The 16,875-nt window shown below is 46.1% G+C and overlaps 3 protein-coding genes across 3 annotated transcripts; 1 reads left to right on the top strand and 2 right to left on the bottom strand.

The window, feature by feature from the left end:
- Window positions 1-1,031: 1,031 nt before the first annotated feature.
- On the top strand, window positions 1,032-2,702 carry LOC307070398 (cell division control protein 42 homolog; the record flags this gene model as incomplete). Its single annotated transcript, XM_079728852.1, has 4 exons — window positions 1,032-1,302; window positions 1,537-1,595; window positions 1,728-1,757; window positions 2,178-2,702. The coding sequence occupies 4 exons, from the start codon at window positions 1,032-1,034 to the stop codon at window positions 2,700-2,702; spliced, it is 885 nt and encodes a 294-aa protein (XP_079584978.1).
- Window positions 2,703-8,042: 5,340 nt separating this feature from the next.
- ccsapa (centriole, cilia and spindle-associated protein a) lies at window positions 8,043-10,565 on the bottom strand (the record flags this gene model as incomplete). The annotated part of the gene is made up of 3 exons (XM_079730764.1): window positions 8,043-8,234; window positions 8,988-9,286; window positions 10,175-10,565. The coding sequence occupies 3 exons, from the start codon at window positions 10,563-10,565 to the stop codon at window positions 8,043-8,045; spliced, it is 882 nt and encodes a 293-aa protein (XP_079586890.1).
- Window positions 10,566-12,506: 1,941 nt separating this feature from the next.
- acta1a (actin alpha 1, skeletal muscle a) lies at window positions 12,507-16,435 on the bottom strand. The gene is made up of 7 exons (XM_079730256.1): window positions 16,388-16,435; window positions 15,499-15,643; window positions 14,780-15,104; window positions 14,191-14,352; window positions 13,876-14,067; window positions 13,316-13,497; window positions 12,507-13,015 (listed from the first exon to the last, which is right to left on the bottom strand). The coding sequence occupies exons 2-7, from the start codon at window positions 15,625-15,627 to the stop codon at window positions 12,872-12,874; spliced, it is 1,134 nt and encodes a 377-aa protein (XP_079586382.1). The 5' UTR covers window positions 15,628-15,643; window positions 16,388-16,435; the 3' UTR covers window positions 12,507-12,871.
- Between the last annotated feature and the right edge of the window lie 440 nt (window positions 16,436-16,875).

The raw sequence follows: 16,875 nt of genomic DNA on the forward strand, positions 1-16,875 counted from the left end.
TTTGATGATTTTTGTTAGGGATAAACAAAAGAAGTTCTAAACTAATGCAATGATAAATAACATATCATGGATCAATATGACAGACAGAAACCATAGATGGATAGATTTCACCAGCAACATGGAGGTTATCATAAATAATTACAAGAGGTATACACATTAACAATAATGGGCAGGGTAGTGGTTACTAATAAGCAGTATGCGTATTAACCTTGAAAACATGCTGAAGGCATTCTGGAGGGCTTTAGTTCTGTTGGTGTTAGGCCTACAAGGTGCTGGGAGTCCTGTATTACGGCACTATGAAAAATTATAGATAATGCCTAGATAATCTGGGATAATCTGGTTGGAATTGGATCACAGATTAGATATCTAGTTTCTATTTCAGGTCTACTATGTACTTTAGGAATCTAGAAATTGTAGTACGACTGTTCTCACTAGGGGGCGCCCGAACTCTTTATAAAGCCTGTATGGGGCGAGTGAGGGAAGACGCTTATAAAACGCGTATTTTGTAACTTCTGTTTTAAAGGACCACATAAAGTAAAAACAACTGTTACAACACAGCGACGTGCCATCATAAAATGCATCAGGTAGGCGAATTAATCAACGGAACGATGAAAAAGTGGTCATCCAAAAAGATGATGATGATAACCAAACAACCAAACAAAGTACAGCATATATTGCAGATTATGTGTAGGTTTGAACTGCTCTGATGGGGGTGGAAGTAGAAGTGGCCTGCAGAACGTTTTACTCCAGGAGGAGATAAGGGTTTCAAGCAGATTAGTCCATTTCACTTGGAAAGCCCTCGGGCGCACATCTCGCACGGTCCCCGGCTAAGCCTCTTATTATTAGGACCGTGAACCAAGACCGTGAGCACACCAGATGTACACCCACCCAGGTCCCCTGCTGCGAGGTGCAATCACCCGCCAGTCTTCCTGAGTCCTCGTTGTGGTTAAACCAACGGAAACATTGGGCTGACTATTTTCCACACATAGCTGTGATACTCAAGTCTTATCTTATTTCCGAGTTGGTGAACCATGCTCCCACAAGATCTGGGGTTCCACAAGAACCTCCGTGTTTCGGACCCGGTGTTCCCCCTCGACGATGCGCCGATTCCGGTGCGCCGTGTGAAGAACCGGGACTTCCCTCTGAGCGCGAAGCGCAAGCGGTCCGGGTCGGTCCCGGAGCGCAGGGTGAACTGCGTGCTGGTGGGCGACGGAGCTGTGGGGAAGACCAGCCTGGTCGTCAGCTACACCACCAATGGATACCCGGCGGAATATATTCCCACAGCTTTTGACAATTTCACAGGTAGCCTGATGATAAAAAAAAATGTTTGCAGGTAGTTTGGCTTATGAATTCAAAGAACTGAATTGATTACAATTTAGTATTAGACTATCAGGGCTACTTTATGATAATGAACTATCCACGCTGTTAACGTAATGTGAGCAAACACCTTTGAACGCAGATTAGGTATCTCACCTAATCTTTAGCCTAGTATCCCACATTTCATGGGATTAATTATGTCCTCTTCCATCTCTGCAGTGATGGTAGTGGTCGATGGTAAACCGGTGAGACTGCAGCTCTGCGACATGGCTGGCCAGGTAACAATATATATTTGATTATATCCCTTACAACAAATATACTTATGTTACAACTAGATAACAGCGATAGATGGTGGACATTGTCATCTTTAACCGTGAGAACTTTCTCTCCCTCTGCTGCTGTTACGATAGAAATGGGGACACGTGGAGCCCTCTATTAATGTAAGCTGTTAGTTCACCTGGTGGCTAGTAGTTTAGCTTATCTTTGAAATAGCATGTTAACAAAAAGATAAAACATGTTCACTTTTACCTGTTAACAAGTGTTATTTATATTTTTTTAACTAGGCGTAGTAGTTTATTTGGGCTTAATTAGTGCAGCACTTAGTCTAGTTTGGCTTTGAGTTTGCCTGGCCGACGCTCCGGTCCTTCTTGTCCCTGGAGTTGTTGCGCCCCCTGTAGGCCCCTCTCGGTACACCCTGCTCCCCGTCTCTCTATCCTCCATCTCCCTCTAGTGGTCATTGGTATATTTTGAGGAGTGTTCATTAGTAATAAACCCAATGCATCCATGTGTCTCAGCTCTTCTCCTTATCATTTTTCTCACCTCGCCCCCACACCTGTCTTTATTCCCCCCCCCACCACCAGGAGAACCTGGAGAAGCTGCGGCCCCTATGTTACCGTAGCGCCGACGTCTTCCTGCTGTGCTACAGCGTGGTTCGCCCCTCCTCCTTCCGCGGCCTGGCCCAGCACTGGGTGCCCGAGGTGCGCCGGCACCGGCCCGACACCCCCCTGGTGCTGATTGGCACCCAGCTGGACCTCCGCGAGGACGTGCAGGTCCTAATCCAGCTGGCCCGGGCCCAGGAGACGCCCGTCAGCCCCCAGGACGGCCAGCGGCTGGCCCAGGAGATCGGCGCCGTGGGCTTCGCCGAGTGTTCGGCTCTGACCCAGAAGAACCTGAAGGACGCCTTCGACGCCGCGATCTTGGCCAGTGTTGGCGGCGGCGAGGAGGAGGAGCAGGAGGAGGAGAAGGAGAAGGAGGAGAAGAAGCAGGAGGAGAGCAAGCTGCTGACGCTGCAGAAGAAGCCTCCGGAGAAGATGCGGAGTGTGTCGGAGGCCTGGTGGAGGAGGATAGGCTGTCTGGTGGGGGAGCCTGCCTGCGACCCCCAGTGAACCAGAACGCTTCCCTCTCCTGATGCTTTTGTATCTCACCGTCGACCTGCTGGAGTCTGGGTGGTCGTGAGGAACGCTTGGTGGGCGTCGCAACCTTCCTGTGTATCACGGACCTGTTGGAGGTGGGAGGTAAGCTGTGTCTTCCCTGCCCCTGGCTGATTGGCTGAAGGGGCCACAGGTGGCACACTACCTCCTTCCTAATAGGATACTTAAGGAGAGCTGCTGAACCCCCTCACCCCAGAGGCCTTCCTCTGTAGGTCAAACACAGCAGGTGGTCACCTGGCCACCTGCTGAAGAGGCGTACACCCAACACACCTGTCCTCTGCTTGGTGGGGGAGATTGAAGGGGCATTTCCAGGGGAGCCGGCAGTCCTGCAGCCCCTCTTCTAAAGATAGGCTCAGGCTTCAGTTCTTACCCCCCCCCCCCCCAATGAGACATTAAAGGACCATGCTGCTGGATGTTTGAAGAATATGTTTTTTATAATATATGTAATATTCATTTTATATCGTTTTTAGTCCATACAGTATTTATTTGCTTATGTCATGTTTAGACGCCTTGACGGACACTCTTGTCACTTACTGTTGTGTTTTAGGTCAAGATAAGATCAAATGTTCTTTGTGAATCCCAGATGGGAAATTTTGGAAAGATGCACATAGAAACAGACATTCATCTGTTGTTTTTCATGTGTACAGGTAAACAATCTGTTAGGACAACACTCGTCTCCTCAGTGAACAATAAATAAAATATAATTGATCTATAAAAGCTCAATAAATAGGAGTATTAACAATAAAGTACTACCATGGTCAACGTGTGAAGGAATTTTTTTTGTAATCTCGCAATAAGCTCTTCTCTCTGCGTTCCTGGTCTCCTAACAAGTCCTGTCTCCTCCCCCAACTCCTCCTGTCTCCTTCTCCTCACTCCTCACCTCCTAATAAGGCCAGACGTGACCACATTGACCAGATTAGCCTGCCTGATTGAATCATTGGCTTTCTGTCACTTCATCCATCTCAGATTACAACCAGAATCCTTAGACACACACAAACACTAACTATTCGATGTTCTTTTTTAATATATAAAAATCCCAGTTAACGAAGCTCACAAGGACTGAAGTCAGTATGGGCAGCGTGGAGATGTAGAAACGGTGAGGTCATCGTTGACCTCTGACCCCAGGTGACCTGCTCTGTTTTCGCTCCACAGTGAGGTGAACACTTGGTGGTAATTAACAAGGCAAGTGTGTGTTTACCTCTCCCGCACACCTGGACAGGTATAAGCTTACCTCAACCCCCACGTTTAGCATCCAACTCGGTCCCAGGCTCACCATATTCATACTGGATTATGATATATGCCATGTGGTGGAACCTGGAATTTATACTTTGACTGCATGCAGCATGGGCTGGTGTCCCAGTGGGGAGTCGAACCCTGAGGGTGCTAATGCTGTGCTGCACAGACAGATTTCGGTCCGTCTTTCTTCATGATTCAGTCAAGTGGACTGTCAATTTCTCTCTCTCTCTCTCTCTCTCTCTCTCTCTCTCTCTCTCTCTCTCTCTCTCTCTCTCTCTCTCTCTCTCTCTATATATGAATATATTTATATATGGCACTGTGACTAGGTCTTGTCAAAGGTCATCTGGATAAGTTACTGGGTTATTCCTGTCCTAGTTAACCACACCCCCTCTTCTTTCATCAGCTTAGCTCAGTTTAGCAGTGTAGTGTGTAGTTAGTGTGTATCATGTGTGTGTGTGGTGTTTTGTTTGTTTGTGCATGTGTGGCATGTGTGTGGTCTTTGTGTGTGCATGTGCTATTACGGTCTTCTTTTTTTAACAGCTGGTGGACGCTGGCAGCAAACAGCAGTGAAGAGAGTACCAAATGGTTTTGAACCAGAACGGCCTTAAAACAGTTACATTTACCATCAAGACCAGTGGTTCTAAACCTGGGAATTGGGAGATTGCTGATTATAAGCTTGTCATAGTTGATGATCGATTTTTGATAAAAATAAAATAAAAAACGGATGCCAAATACAACAGTATTTTATGAATTCAAAGTTAGGATTGTACTGATTCAGATTGTAATTCAGTAATACTGAACTATTATACAGTAATATGTTGCATTTTACTATCTCTTTTTGTGATGTACCTTATACAGGATTGGTCCTAGCAAAAGTGAAGGAAAGTTACACGCCCTGCTCACACAGATTTCGAGCACGTCTGCCTTCAGACTCTAGATATTTTTCTAAAGTCTGATCTGTGAGAGTACTTTAAACTGCCTATTATCCACCCTAAAACTGTACATTCTTGGAAAAATGTTGATTAAAGATAGTCAACAAAACAAGGGATTCATAATTCAAATATGATTTAATAAATCACAGAAGTGCTTCATAAGGAATGAAAATATAGCGTTTAAAATATCAATACATTGTTTGACATACTAATAAAGTTAGAAACAGAGTTTGAAATATGAATACAGTGGTCAAAATGTAAACTTTAGTGGAGAACAGTCATGGTGCTTGATTTTTGTATGACACACCTTTTTCATAGTTTCTTAAGCAGTACAAAAACTTTTTTAAATTTAATTTATCAACACTGACTACGCTATAATCATCAAATTAAAAGTAGTTGACATCAATAGACTTTAAGTTGTAAATTTTGTTGCAGTTCAGTCATGGAAATCCTGTAGTTTTAAATTGTTTTAAAACGTCAAACAACTCACATTTGTTTTAAAGGAATGGGAAAAGTATCATTTTACACGATTTCAGGTCCGGAATGCATAACACAAACCTATCTGTGTTTTATTCATAATTTTGTTGTACTAATGGTTAATTTAACCTGAGCAGTATTGGCCTAGAGTAAGAGTATTAATGTAAATGTAGTACCATGTATAACCATGTATAACTAGTAGTGATAACATGGTGTTATTTGAATACCATGTAGCCTGTGACAAGCTTTATGACCACATGACAAAACAGGATAAAAAGTATCCACTTTTCACAAAATACATTTGGTTGATGACCACTGAAGATGGTCAGAAAACATATTTTCTTATAATTTAGCAATTTAAATAAATTTACATTTACTGACATCTCGCAAGTAAGAGAGCGCACGTGAGGGAGTGCACCTGACAGAGTGCACGTGAAGGAGTGCATGTGAAAGACAGGCCGGAGTTCACTTCAGATTGTACACGCAAATTACAACTATAACAATTATTAAAATAAACAGAAACACACTCCTCTTCCTCCACATTCTCTACCTCTGTGTAAATAATATATTTATGGTTTAGCCTCAGACTAAAAGAGATAAAGTAAGTAAATGAATGCACATTAGCCAGAACAAGCCATTACTTATTGTACTTGTACGTTAGCCCTCTGTGGAGATACAATCAGTTAAGAGAACAATCATCAAAAGTAGTTCAACTAAAGTTTAGCTTAACACGCTGTAACATCATCACGCTAATCGGTCATCAGAACAATAACAAATCCATAATACCAGCAAGACTTCACTCTTCATGGTCCTCACTATCAATACAAGACCCACAGCATTCCACAACCATTACAACCAAAGACATAACTGACAACCATGTCATATAGGAATTTCATGTTTCAAAGTTAACAAATGTCAGCTTTAAATCTGGCCAAAATAGATGTCTTAAATTAAAGCTATACACAACCTTCTCGTACTCCCCTCTGAGAGAAAATACATTCTGAAATCATGAAAGAATATTAAAAAGCTTTTCAATATTTTTAAAAGGTGGGTAAAAGTTCTAAGCCAGAACATAAACAGGGCGGCGGTCGTGTTGAATGCTCTGCCTCCCTCCCCCTCTCTATCTTATTACATCTTTAGACTATTCATAATACTATTTTCTCTGACAACAATAAAAGGCAAAATTGCCATATTTTGACTACTAAATAATTTAAATATTTGTTTAATTATGCCTGTTTTTAATCCTTTCCTAGATCTGACAATAGAGCATAAAATCAGTATCTTTAAAATAGTAAAATGTATATCAAAAATATTTCACTATTTGGTCCACTATTTATCTTCAATTAAACATTTCCTCTAATTTCAGAGCACATGCAGCTGCCATCATGATATAACCCATCAGTAATGGAGGGTTCTTATTCAGAAACAAAAAATCTTTAAATTCGAAACAAAATAGAGATACTAAAATACTTTGTGGTGTTTTGCCGCTCTATGATGTTTCATATACATTTCTTATAGAGTTCTTATAGATCAAGTTCTTATAGCCCCTGAAGCCAGGAGACTATTAGGACTTCTTACCCACTTCTAGATTATTATTGAATCTTTCAGTATCTCCGATAAACTACCAGAATATTCCAGAATCTCAGAGAATATTCAAGAGTTCCCTTAGCCTGGAAACCCTCTTGCTCATGTGACCAATAATCAGTGGGTGGAAATATTTGACAGACAAACCCCTCAGCCAATCAGCGTTACAAAACATGTGACACAGACAGGGTGTGCTGACTAGAATGGAGTAAATGTATCCTCCGCTAGTGCTCGTGGATACTCTTGGATTGCTATTTCTCTAATATCTGGACTCATGGCTGTATTTACTTTACTTATGTTAACGCTAACGCCCAGATTACATTGTTATTTCAGAAGATTGATGTAGAGATCCAGACTGATCCTTTAAACCAAACAGAATGTGAGTCATGTGTTCAGGATTGTCTCAAGACCCAAGTTTCCTAGATTATTGTATTCTGCCAGAATCTTCCTGAATTGTCCTACCCTGAGAAGCAGATGACTCTGCAAGCCCATGATTCATTTGCCCTTGCCTATGCGTCTGGCCCCCATCCCGTTCAGACAGGTGTCCAGCAGACCTGGGCCGGGTCAGGTCAATAACAACCGCTTATCAACGTAGTGAAACAGTTATTTTCTCTGCGTAACTATTGTGCTGTCGTCTTGACCAGGACTCCCTGGAAGAAGAGAGCATTTATCTCACTGAGATCTTTCTGGCTAAATAAAGGATCAATAAATACAATGAAAATAAAATATATCTAATATGGGGTGTGTTGGATACGAAGACTGTACAGATTAAAAACCTATGGGAGTGCCGTTGAGGCATTTCATAAACAACCAAGATGGCTGCTGCTGATGTGTCACATGTGTCGTTGCTCTAATTGGTTGGACGTCGTCTACCCTAAGGCTTCCTGAGGCATTTTGGTCCGCATGCTTTGATCACACCCCTTAGAAATCGTAAATGAACTGAGGACTTCCAGACTCCTTCTCGTTCGGTCTGGCAACTTCAGGCTAGAACCTTCCTAGAACTTTCGGGGGTCCAGCCAGAAGCTTCTAGATTCTTCTAGCATGTTGGCCGGAGTAGCCCCTCCCCCTACCGAAGGCGGGCAGAGAAGCAGCGCATGTACTCCGTCACCCAATGGCTGTCCACCACTGTCAGCTCAGACCTCTGGGTCTTCTCCAGGTCGGCCGAGCGCGCCCGCCGGCGCTCCGGGTTCGATGCCCTCTTGTCCGAGCTGCGCCGGGTGGTCTGGACACAGGCGTCTGCTGTTACCCTGCCCTGGACCTACACACACAAACGAGCATGTATACAGGCCCACACACACACGCATACAAAGACACACTCACACACACACACACACACACACACACACACACACAAACACATACACACATGAACACACACACACACACACATACAAGTACCCACACACACGCACACATACAAATGTGCACGCATGCACACACACACACACACACACACACACACACACACACACACATACACACAGAGAAAGAATGCATGAAGAAGGAAAGCCGGTTAGCATTAGCCACACTGCTACTGTATTATTCATACTCGCCAGCGGACATATTGGATGACATGCTCTCTGGGGACCTGGTCTCCAGTGTGTATGTTTATGTGCGTAACTAAGTGTGTGACCGGATACAATTTAGGCACTGTGTGGGCTGTTAGGGTTATGTTATGGCAGTGTATAACGTTGATCGTATGGGAAATGAATTAAAGTTTCAATGACTTAATTGGTGAATCTTTGAATGTATTAATGCATGATTGGGTGAGTGTATTAATGTCAGTTAGTGTGAGTATGAGTGTGTGTTAATGTGTCTTTGAATATGTCAGTGTGTATGATTGTATGAATGTGTGATTGTGCGAATGTGTGGGTGTTGCTGTGTCCCGACCTGCTCCTTGTGAATGGGGTAGGGTTGTTGTTTGTTAGTGTGTTGGAATGTATGAATGTATGAATATATGAATGTATGAATGTGTGACCGTGTGAATATGTGAGTGTTGTTGTGTTCTCACCTGCTGCTTGGCATCCAGCCAGTGATGTCGTCCGGAGCGCTGCAGCGTCTCCTTGGCGACAAGGGAGGGCTGGCTCTTGGCCCGGGAGGGCTTGCGGACAGCCCCGCCCTCGTCTCCAGACCCCCCGTGGTGACGGGGGGCCGGGGGCCGGCGGGGGCGGCGCCGGGGCCCCGGTCTCGTTGGCTCCTGGTCTGAGGAATCCAATGGCCCAGCGTCCGTCTCGGTGGTCTCTGAGGGTCCGGTGCTGCTCAAGGCCTCCTTCGCGGGCCCCAGCCGGGCCCTCACACCCGGACCGCTCCCTGCGACAGGACGGGAAAGGGGTCCGTGACCTTTGACCTCTCAGGGTTTGAGTGGGAAGAACCCATCTCTGGTACCCCGCTGAGCTTTGTCACAGATATCCTCTTCTACCGAGGGCGCATGACAACACACTGACAGAACACTCGCCAAGATGAGGCGCAGGCAGAGAAACAGGCCGACAGACAGACAGACAGACAGAGAGGCAGACAGACAGACAAGGACAGTTTCTTTCCAACAAAATATCCTTATTGTATTTAATATTTCGTCCTCCTAACTGAATAAGGTTGAATAAGGGAGATGTACTCGCATGAACACAAGGGTCTATAAAGGAGTGCACTATAAACCCTAGGACATATAAAGGGGTGTACTCTTATAAACGCTATGGTCTATAAAGGGGTGTACTCCTATAAACCCTAGGATATCTGAAGGAGTGTACTCTTATAAAAACCTGGGTCTATAAAGGGGTGCACTCTTATAAACACCTGGGTCTATAAAGGGGTATACTCTTATAAACACCTGGGTCTATAAAGGGGTGTACTCTTATAAACCCTAGGATATCTGAAGGAGTGTACTCTTATAAACACCTGGGTCTATAAAGGGGTGTACTCCTATAAACACCTGGGTCTATAAAGGGGTGTACTCCTATAAACACCTGGGTCTATAAAGGCGTGTACTCTTATAAACAATAGGGTCTATAAAGGGGTGTACTCTCATAAACATGAGGATATATAAAGGGGTGTACTCTTATAAATACTAGGGTCTATAAAGGAGTGTACTCTTATAAACATGAGGATCTATAAAGGGGTGTACTCTTATAAACACCTGGGTCTATAAAGGGGTGTACTCTTATAAACACTAGGTCCTGGGGTCTATAAAGGAGTATTGGTCACCTGCCAGAGACGTGTCCGTTTCCCTCGCCTTGACCTCGGCGTCTACACCCCTGAAAGGGGGCTTGGGCTCAGGTGGCGGCTCGAATTTGGACAGTCGATCGCGACCCCTGACCTCGGAGTTCATCTGAGGGACCACGGAGAGCGGGGCAATCTCTCTGCGGGACGGCCGCGGGGTGGAGCCCCCGCTGGAGTCGGAGACGCGGTCCCAGCCGTTCCACACCCAGGGCTTGTGGGAGTGCTCCATGACCCGCCGGGTCAGCCGGTACCTCAGGGAGTCCTCGTAGCACTTGGAGAACGTCTCCCACTTGGGCTCACGGAACTTCTTCATGTACTCCGTGCAGCGGAGCTTCTTGGTCACCACGGCGGCCATGCTGTCTTTAGGCTGGGTCATCTTCCCTCGTCCCTTCAGAACTGGGAGTGGGGAGAATAATGTGCTGCAGTAAGCCTGCTGTTTGAGAGACAGTGGTTCAAACAGGGCAATTTGGACCATTGATCACTTTATAAAAGTGAGTTAAGAACAGTTCTTAAGACACCAGGTGATTGCTGAGCAACACAGGTCAGCATACGTTTAGATTGACAGAGCTTTAATACACAAAAAGGTATTGTTACGTGGTCACAGGTGTGTGTTTGTAGACTTCTTTTACAACTTCTTCAATCCAATCAGAATCAAGGACCTCAACTATCTGTCGTCATAATATGACAATGCTCTGGTTGCCCTTATCTATGTAAGAGCTAAGTGTACTTTATGAATCCCAGACAGGACATTTGGGTGTCACAGCAAAAGAAACATAGAATTAAAGAGTTAAAACACTATAAAATAATAATGCAACCACAATTAACCAAGAAAATAAGTTATCCAGAAAATATGGCAAAAAAACAGATTCTAATGCTAAACGCGATTAACATAATACGATTTCTGAACTGGGCTGAGATCAGGTTGTATAGAGACCACCTGCTGGCGTAGTGTGACGTCGGAGAGCATCTCGCGCCATGCCACGCCCACCCGCCTCTAGAAAAGCTGTCTGGCCACCAGGTCTTGTCCCGGGATTTATGTTTGGGCCACCAGTTGACTGTCAACACCAGCAGATAAACACACTATAGTCACCCCCGGTGGTTATGGTAGGCTATACATCGTAAACACACACAGTATACATATCGAACACAGTCGAGTAAATCGGCTACAACGCCATTATTACCAAGGTCTTGTTACTGTGCAGTAGGCTATGAATAATTCACTGAGGCTGCCTGGGTAACCTTACAGCAAACCTCTTGGTTTACACAGCGAACACAGGAGACGCCTGTCGCCTACTGGGTCGCTGGTGGCCAAATATAGCCCACCTTCCTATAGTATCCCCAACCCTTCCCATCCCCTTGCCTTCTCCCTCCTCGGAGCAGAAGGCGACACTACGAGGCTGTCTGAGGTCTGCACATGCACACGCACACGCACGGGCCAATCCCACTCTCGCCTGTAGCATGATTATTGGAAAATGACATCACTCAGTGTTTTCTTCTCTCTTTTTTGCACATCTACTCGACTTGTAGTGGACCGGTTTCCCCGTAGGCGGTTGGGATCAGATGAGAATATTCTAATATGAGCCGAAGAATGGTCTAACGAACCCCCTACTCACCACGCGACCTTTGCTCCCGTTTCTCCCGTTTCTCGACGGACCTTAACGTTGACTCGTCGACCCCCCCAGCAGCATGACCACAGGCTGTCACACGGTAAGCATCCCGCAGGTGAGGGAGTCCGGTCCCAGCATCCGAGGAGGGTTGACGTGTTTCTCAGAGATGAGCCAGCGCAACCTTACTGCGCATGCGTCTGTATAGAACTCGCCGCTCTCCCTACACTCAAGCTAACCTCGTCCCCCACGGCGCTCTCCTCTCGCGACGGAGCCCCCCTTGGAACGGGATGCTCCAGATCATCGTCATTGGCAAGAAGGTGGGAAGCTGGGACTTTCAGTGGGATCAGGTGTTGTAAATGTGGTTGTTTATTTCATTGTGCAATTTCAAACTAGCAGGACATTAACCCTGCTGCATGAGCGAGACCCTGGGGCCCTCACAGGATTTAATGAGTTTACTTTGGCGTAAAGGATTCATAATCCAGTACTTGACCGTGTTGGCTGTAAGGTTGGGCTGTCTGAAGGGCAGGTTGTTTAGACTCCCCTGTATCATCCAAGTGTTAAGTGAACCCGTCAAAGCCCAGTGCTTAGACTAGTCGATCATTGTTTATAAGAACAGCTCAGACTTATTATAGGACTAGAAGGCTTCCAAGAGCACTTGAGCAAACAAACACAGAAGTCATCATTTGAAAATAAATTTTTATTTGCTTTGTTCTTGTATTTTTGGTCTTTTCTTGTTCGTTGTTCGGGTTTTTCTTCGAAGCAAACAGCCAACTCGTCCCGTTAAGGGCTCGCGGGCCTGCGTCCTTACAAAACAATCAGTCCATTTAGGCCGACATAATCAATAAATATTCATATGTACAGTTCACACATTCACTTGCTGACGTCGCTAGTCTGCGCGTCGCGATGTCGACTGCTCGCTCCGGCTGCGCCACCTGCGCACTTGGGTGACCACTCCACCACAACAACAACAACAACAACAACAACTACAACAACAACAAAATGTTCACTAAGCACCAGAGTGGCGCCGCCGTGCCACCGGTTGTTTGTCTCCTGAGAGGATGCGCAGTGTCGCCGTTTAGAAGCACTTCCTGTGGACGATGGAGGGGCCTGCCTCGTCGTACTCCTGCTTGCTGATCCACATCTGCTGGAAGGTGGACAGGGAAGCCAGGATGGAGCCACCGATCCAGACGGAGTACTTCCTCTCTGGGGGGGCGATGATCTGGAGAGGAGGGGGAGAGGTTCTTCTGGGTTAGTCATTGCGCAGACTTGTGAGGTCACTAAAGGACCCGCTAGGGGGCAGGACTTCTAGCTCTGTCTACAGGTAGGAGTGTTGGCACGCAACCTTCCGGCTGGGTCGAACAAAGCCACCACAATATCTAAATAAATAAATCAAGTGTTTCTCCGGGCGTTCATATATTCAGTTAGAAAGCAGCTGTTTAGTGAAGTAAAGTTATAGTTCGGATGAGTGAAGGAGTGACGGGGGAGTAATGGAGGGAGGAGGACTAATAGAGTTCCATACCTTGATCTTCATGGTGGATGGAGCCAGGGCGGTGATCTCCTTCTGCATGCGGTCAGCGATACCGGGGTACATGGTGGTACCACCGGACAGCACGTTGTTGGCGTACAGGTCCTTGCGGATATCAATGTCACACTTCATGATGCTGTTGTAGGCGGTCTCATGGATACCGGCGGACTCCATTCCTGGGGTGCACATCAGATCACATCACATTAGATCACACGTAACACCCGCACACATTATAAGGGTAAAATGTACACAAATATATATCTATATGAATAAAAAGGAATGTGCTATAACTAAGCACAATGTACAATGTATTCCATCACATGATTGCGTTTAACTTTCACTATTGCACATAACTGGATCTGCGCATAATATACATTTGGATTTTGTATATAAGGTCTGTTATATTGTTACTTGTACTTATATACACACTATACCACTTTTATTTTTGTCTATCATTTTGTATTTCTCTATTTATTATCGTGTTACGATAAGGTTTCTGTCGCAGTGTTGTTCTCGGACGGTATGAGGCCCGGGGTAGGACCTTGATTACGCACCGATGAAGGAGGGCTGGAAGAGGGTCTCTGGGCAACGGAAACGCTCGTTTCCAATGGTGATGACCTGACCGTCGGGGAGCTCGTAGCTCTTCTCCAGGGAGGAAGAGGAGGCTGCGGTGGCCATCTCATTCTCGAAGTCCAGAGCCACATAGCAAAGCTTCTCCTTGATGTCGCGCACGATCTCGCGCTCGGCTGGAACAAGCCAAAAGCACATTTGGTCAGTCAGCAGGTGCGCGTAACATTGAGAGCGCGAAATATTAAGAAAAACCGGCAAAACCGATCAAAGTTAATATTTTGTTTCTCATTCAATCTTACCGGTGGTGACGAAGGAATAGCCACGCTCGGTGAGGATCTTCATGAGGTAGTCGGTCAGGTCGCGACCGGCCAGGTCAAGACGCATGATGGCGTGGGGCAGGGCATAACCCTCATACACTGGCACGTTGTGGGTCACACCGTCACCGGAATCCAGCACGATACCTGGGAACGACAAATGCATCGAGGTTACTCTGGTGATCGCGGGGACGTGGTGATATCCGCTGTTCTAACTCAAGCCATGCCGTACACTTTCTACATCAATGTTCCATGTTTCAGTTGAATGTATGATATCACAGCGTCGGAGACACCTTGTAGCGAGGCATATGACGTTTATATTTGATGCACATTTTTGTGAAGGCTTATTTCTTTTTCTGTATCTCAGAATGGTATTTTTTAGGGCCTATTGCCTTACTGTATTTTCATCTTTATATTTTGTATTCCTATTCCTTATTCTGATTATTCTTATTAATAATGCATCTGTGAAGTAATCATTTTCCTGGGAATCAATAAAGTTCTCTGAAAAAAGAAACAATTTGTGTGCGTAAACTTGGTGCGTAAACTTGTGCCGAGGCGGTGGGCGGGTCTTCACCTGTGGTACGACCGGAAGCGTACAGGGACAGCACAGCCTGGATGGCCACATACATGGCGGGCACGTTGAAGGTCTCAAACATGATCTGGGTCATCTTCTCTCTGTTGGCCTTGGGGTTCAGGGGGGCTTCAGTGAGCAGGGTGGGGTGCTCCTCGGGTGCCACACGCAGCTCATTGTAGAAGGTGTGATGCCAGATCTTCTCCATGTCGTCCCAATTGGTGATGATACCGTGCTCGATGGGGTACTTGAGGGTCAGGATACCTCTCTTGCTCTGGGCCTCGTCTCCTACGTAGGAATCCTTCTGACCCATACCCACCATGACACCCTAGGGGAGAGAGAGAGAGGAACCGCTCTTTAGTACGCTGGTTCACACGCGGGTCACTGGTATGTAATAAGTGAGCAGGCCTATAAGTAGGCCTTCACATTTTACCTGGTTAAATTAATGTTGAATAAAAAATAATAATAATAATAATGTAGTAACAACACGTGTGTCTTGTGCTCCATTTCGTCGACATTTTCTTCAAAACTGTAGTCTATCAATGGAATCAATATGAGTGAATTTACCATGATGAATGAATTAATGTTTTAATGTCGCCCCATAAGTCGAGAGCAGTACAGCACAAGAGTACTGTGCAATACAAATGATTGTGCTGTGATGATTGAATGTATTGTAGTGGACGGTTGAGTGCATTGTATTGATGGAGTGAATGAAAGGTTACCTGATGACGGGGGCGTCCGACGATGGAGGGGAACACGGCGCGGGGCGCGTCGTCTCCGGCGAACCCAGCCTTCACAAGGCCGGAGCCATTGTCGCACACGAGGGCGGTGGTCTCTTCGTCGTCACACATCTTGGCTTATTCTGGGCTGAGGAGGGAGCAGACGTTAATCTATTTGTGTCACAATCATTGCACGTTTGATGAATCGCCCTGCCCATGTGTTGATCCCCGTACGTTATAACAAATGCATTTTCTTTTACGCATTTGTTTGGAGTAAAATAGTTTAGGATATTGAAACAGTAGGCCTACCCATCTTGCACGTTTCTTGAAAAACCCACCCTTGAATTTAATGCGTTAGCTGTTTTGTCTCTGTTATTTACATATGCACTAAAGCAGCCGAATAAATCCAAGTTGTGCTCATGTCTTTCTAAACGAAACTTCCAGCGGTGCAACACAGAGCCGTTTCTAGTCGACCGGTCTCAGGACGTCCTGCGCCCACTAGCAGCGCTGGGACAGTTAAATCTAATAATAACTTGTTAAGTATAGCTTTTATGACAATGAAATCAAATGAAACAAGCAACCATATCTAACCAACTGCACACCAAACCACCGCTTCAACTATTGCGGTATTATTATGATTATAATAAAGTAGAATTATGTTTGACAGATGCTTTTTATCCAAAGAGACGTGCTCATCATTAGGACAAGACTTCCAGTTCCTTAGAGTCCGGAAACTAAACAGCCGCGGGGGCCAAATCCCAAACACCGCATGGTCCAATAGGTTAACTGTTAGAACCCCTCTACCGAACCACAGATTAACTCCTCCATGCCGACCCCCAGCCCCAACCCTCCATCCTGAATAACAAACATGGCATCAGTCCAGGACACTCACCAGTGGTAGTTCCGGAGTATAGAGCACAAGGTAACCGCAGTTGGTTGCAGGTGACGGCCAACCCCGAAAGTTGGGGTGCTTATATACCCCCTGACACCCCGTTAACGGCCAACCCCCCCGATCCAGTCACAACACAGAGGAGGGTCTTCCATGCGGAGCGTATTCCACAGGAATCCCGGCTTCCCTGGGACCATATTTGGGTCTTGGTGCGGACTGAGCGTCGGTTGGACACCGCGGACCTGCGCTGGAGCGGCGCGCTGCGTCGGTCTCCAGGCGGTCCATATATGGCGCGGTGGTCCCTGTCCTGTGCAGGAGGGCTCGCGGCCTCTCGGCCCGTGTAAGGCGACCCAACAGTAGTAGCATGCCGGGCCCAAAGGCTTCTGCGGCTGGCATCCCCGACACAGGGGCGCGCTTCTTTACGCATGCAGCAGCAGCCGTGGAGACTGGTATAGACACGACTAGATCCACACCGTCCCTTGTCCACACAA

Source organism: Pollachius pollachius (assembly GCF_949987615.1).
Source record: "Pollachius pollachius genome assembly, chromosome: 2".
NCBI classification, from domain to species: domain Eukaryota; kingdom Metazoa; phylum Chordata; class Actinopteri; order Gadiformes; family Gadidae; genus Pollachius; species Pollachius pollachius.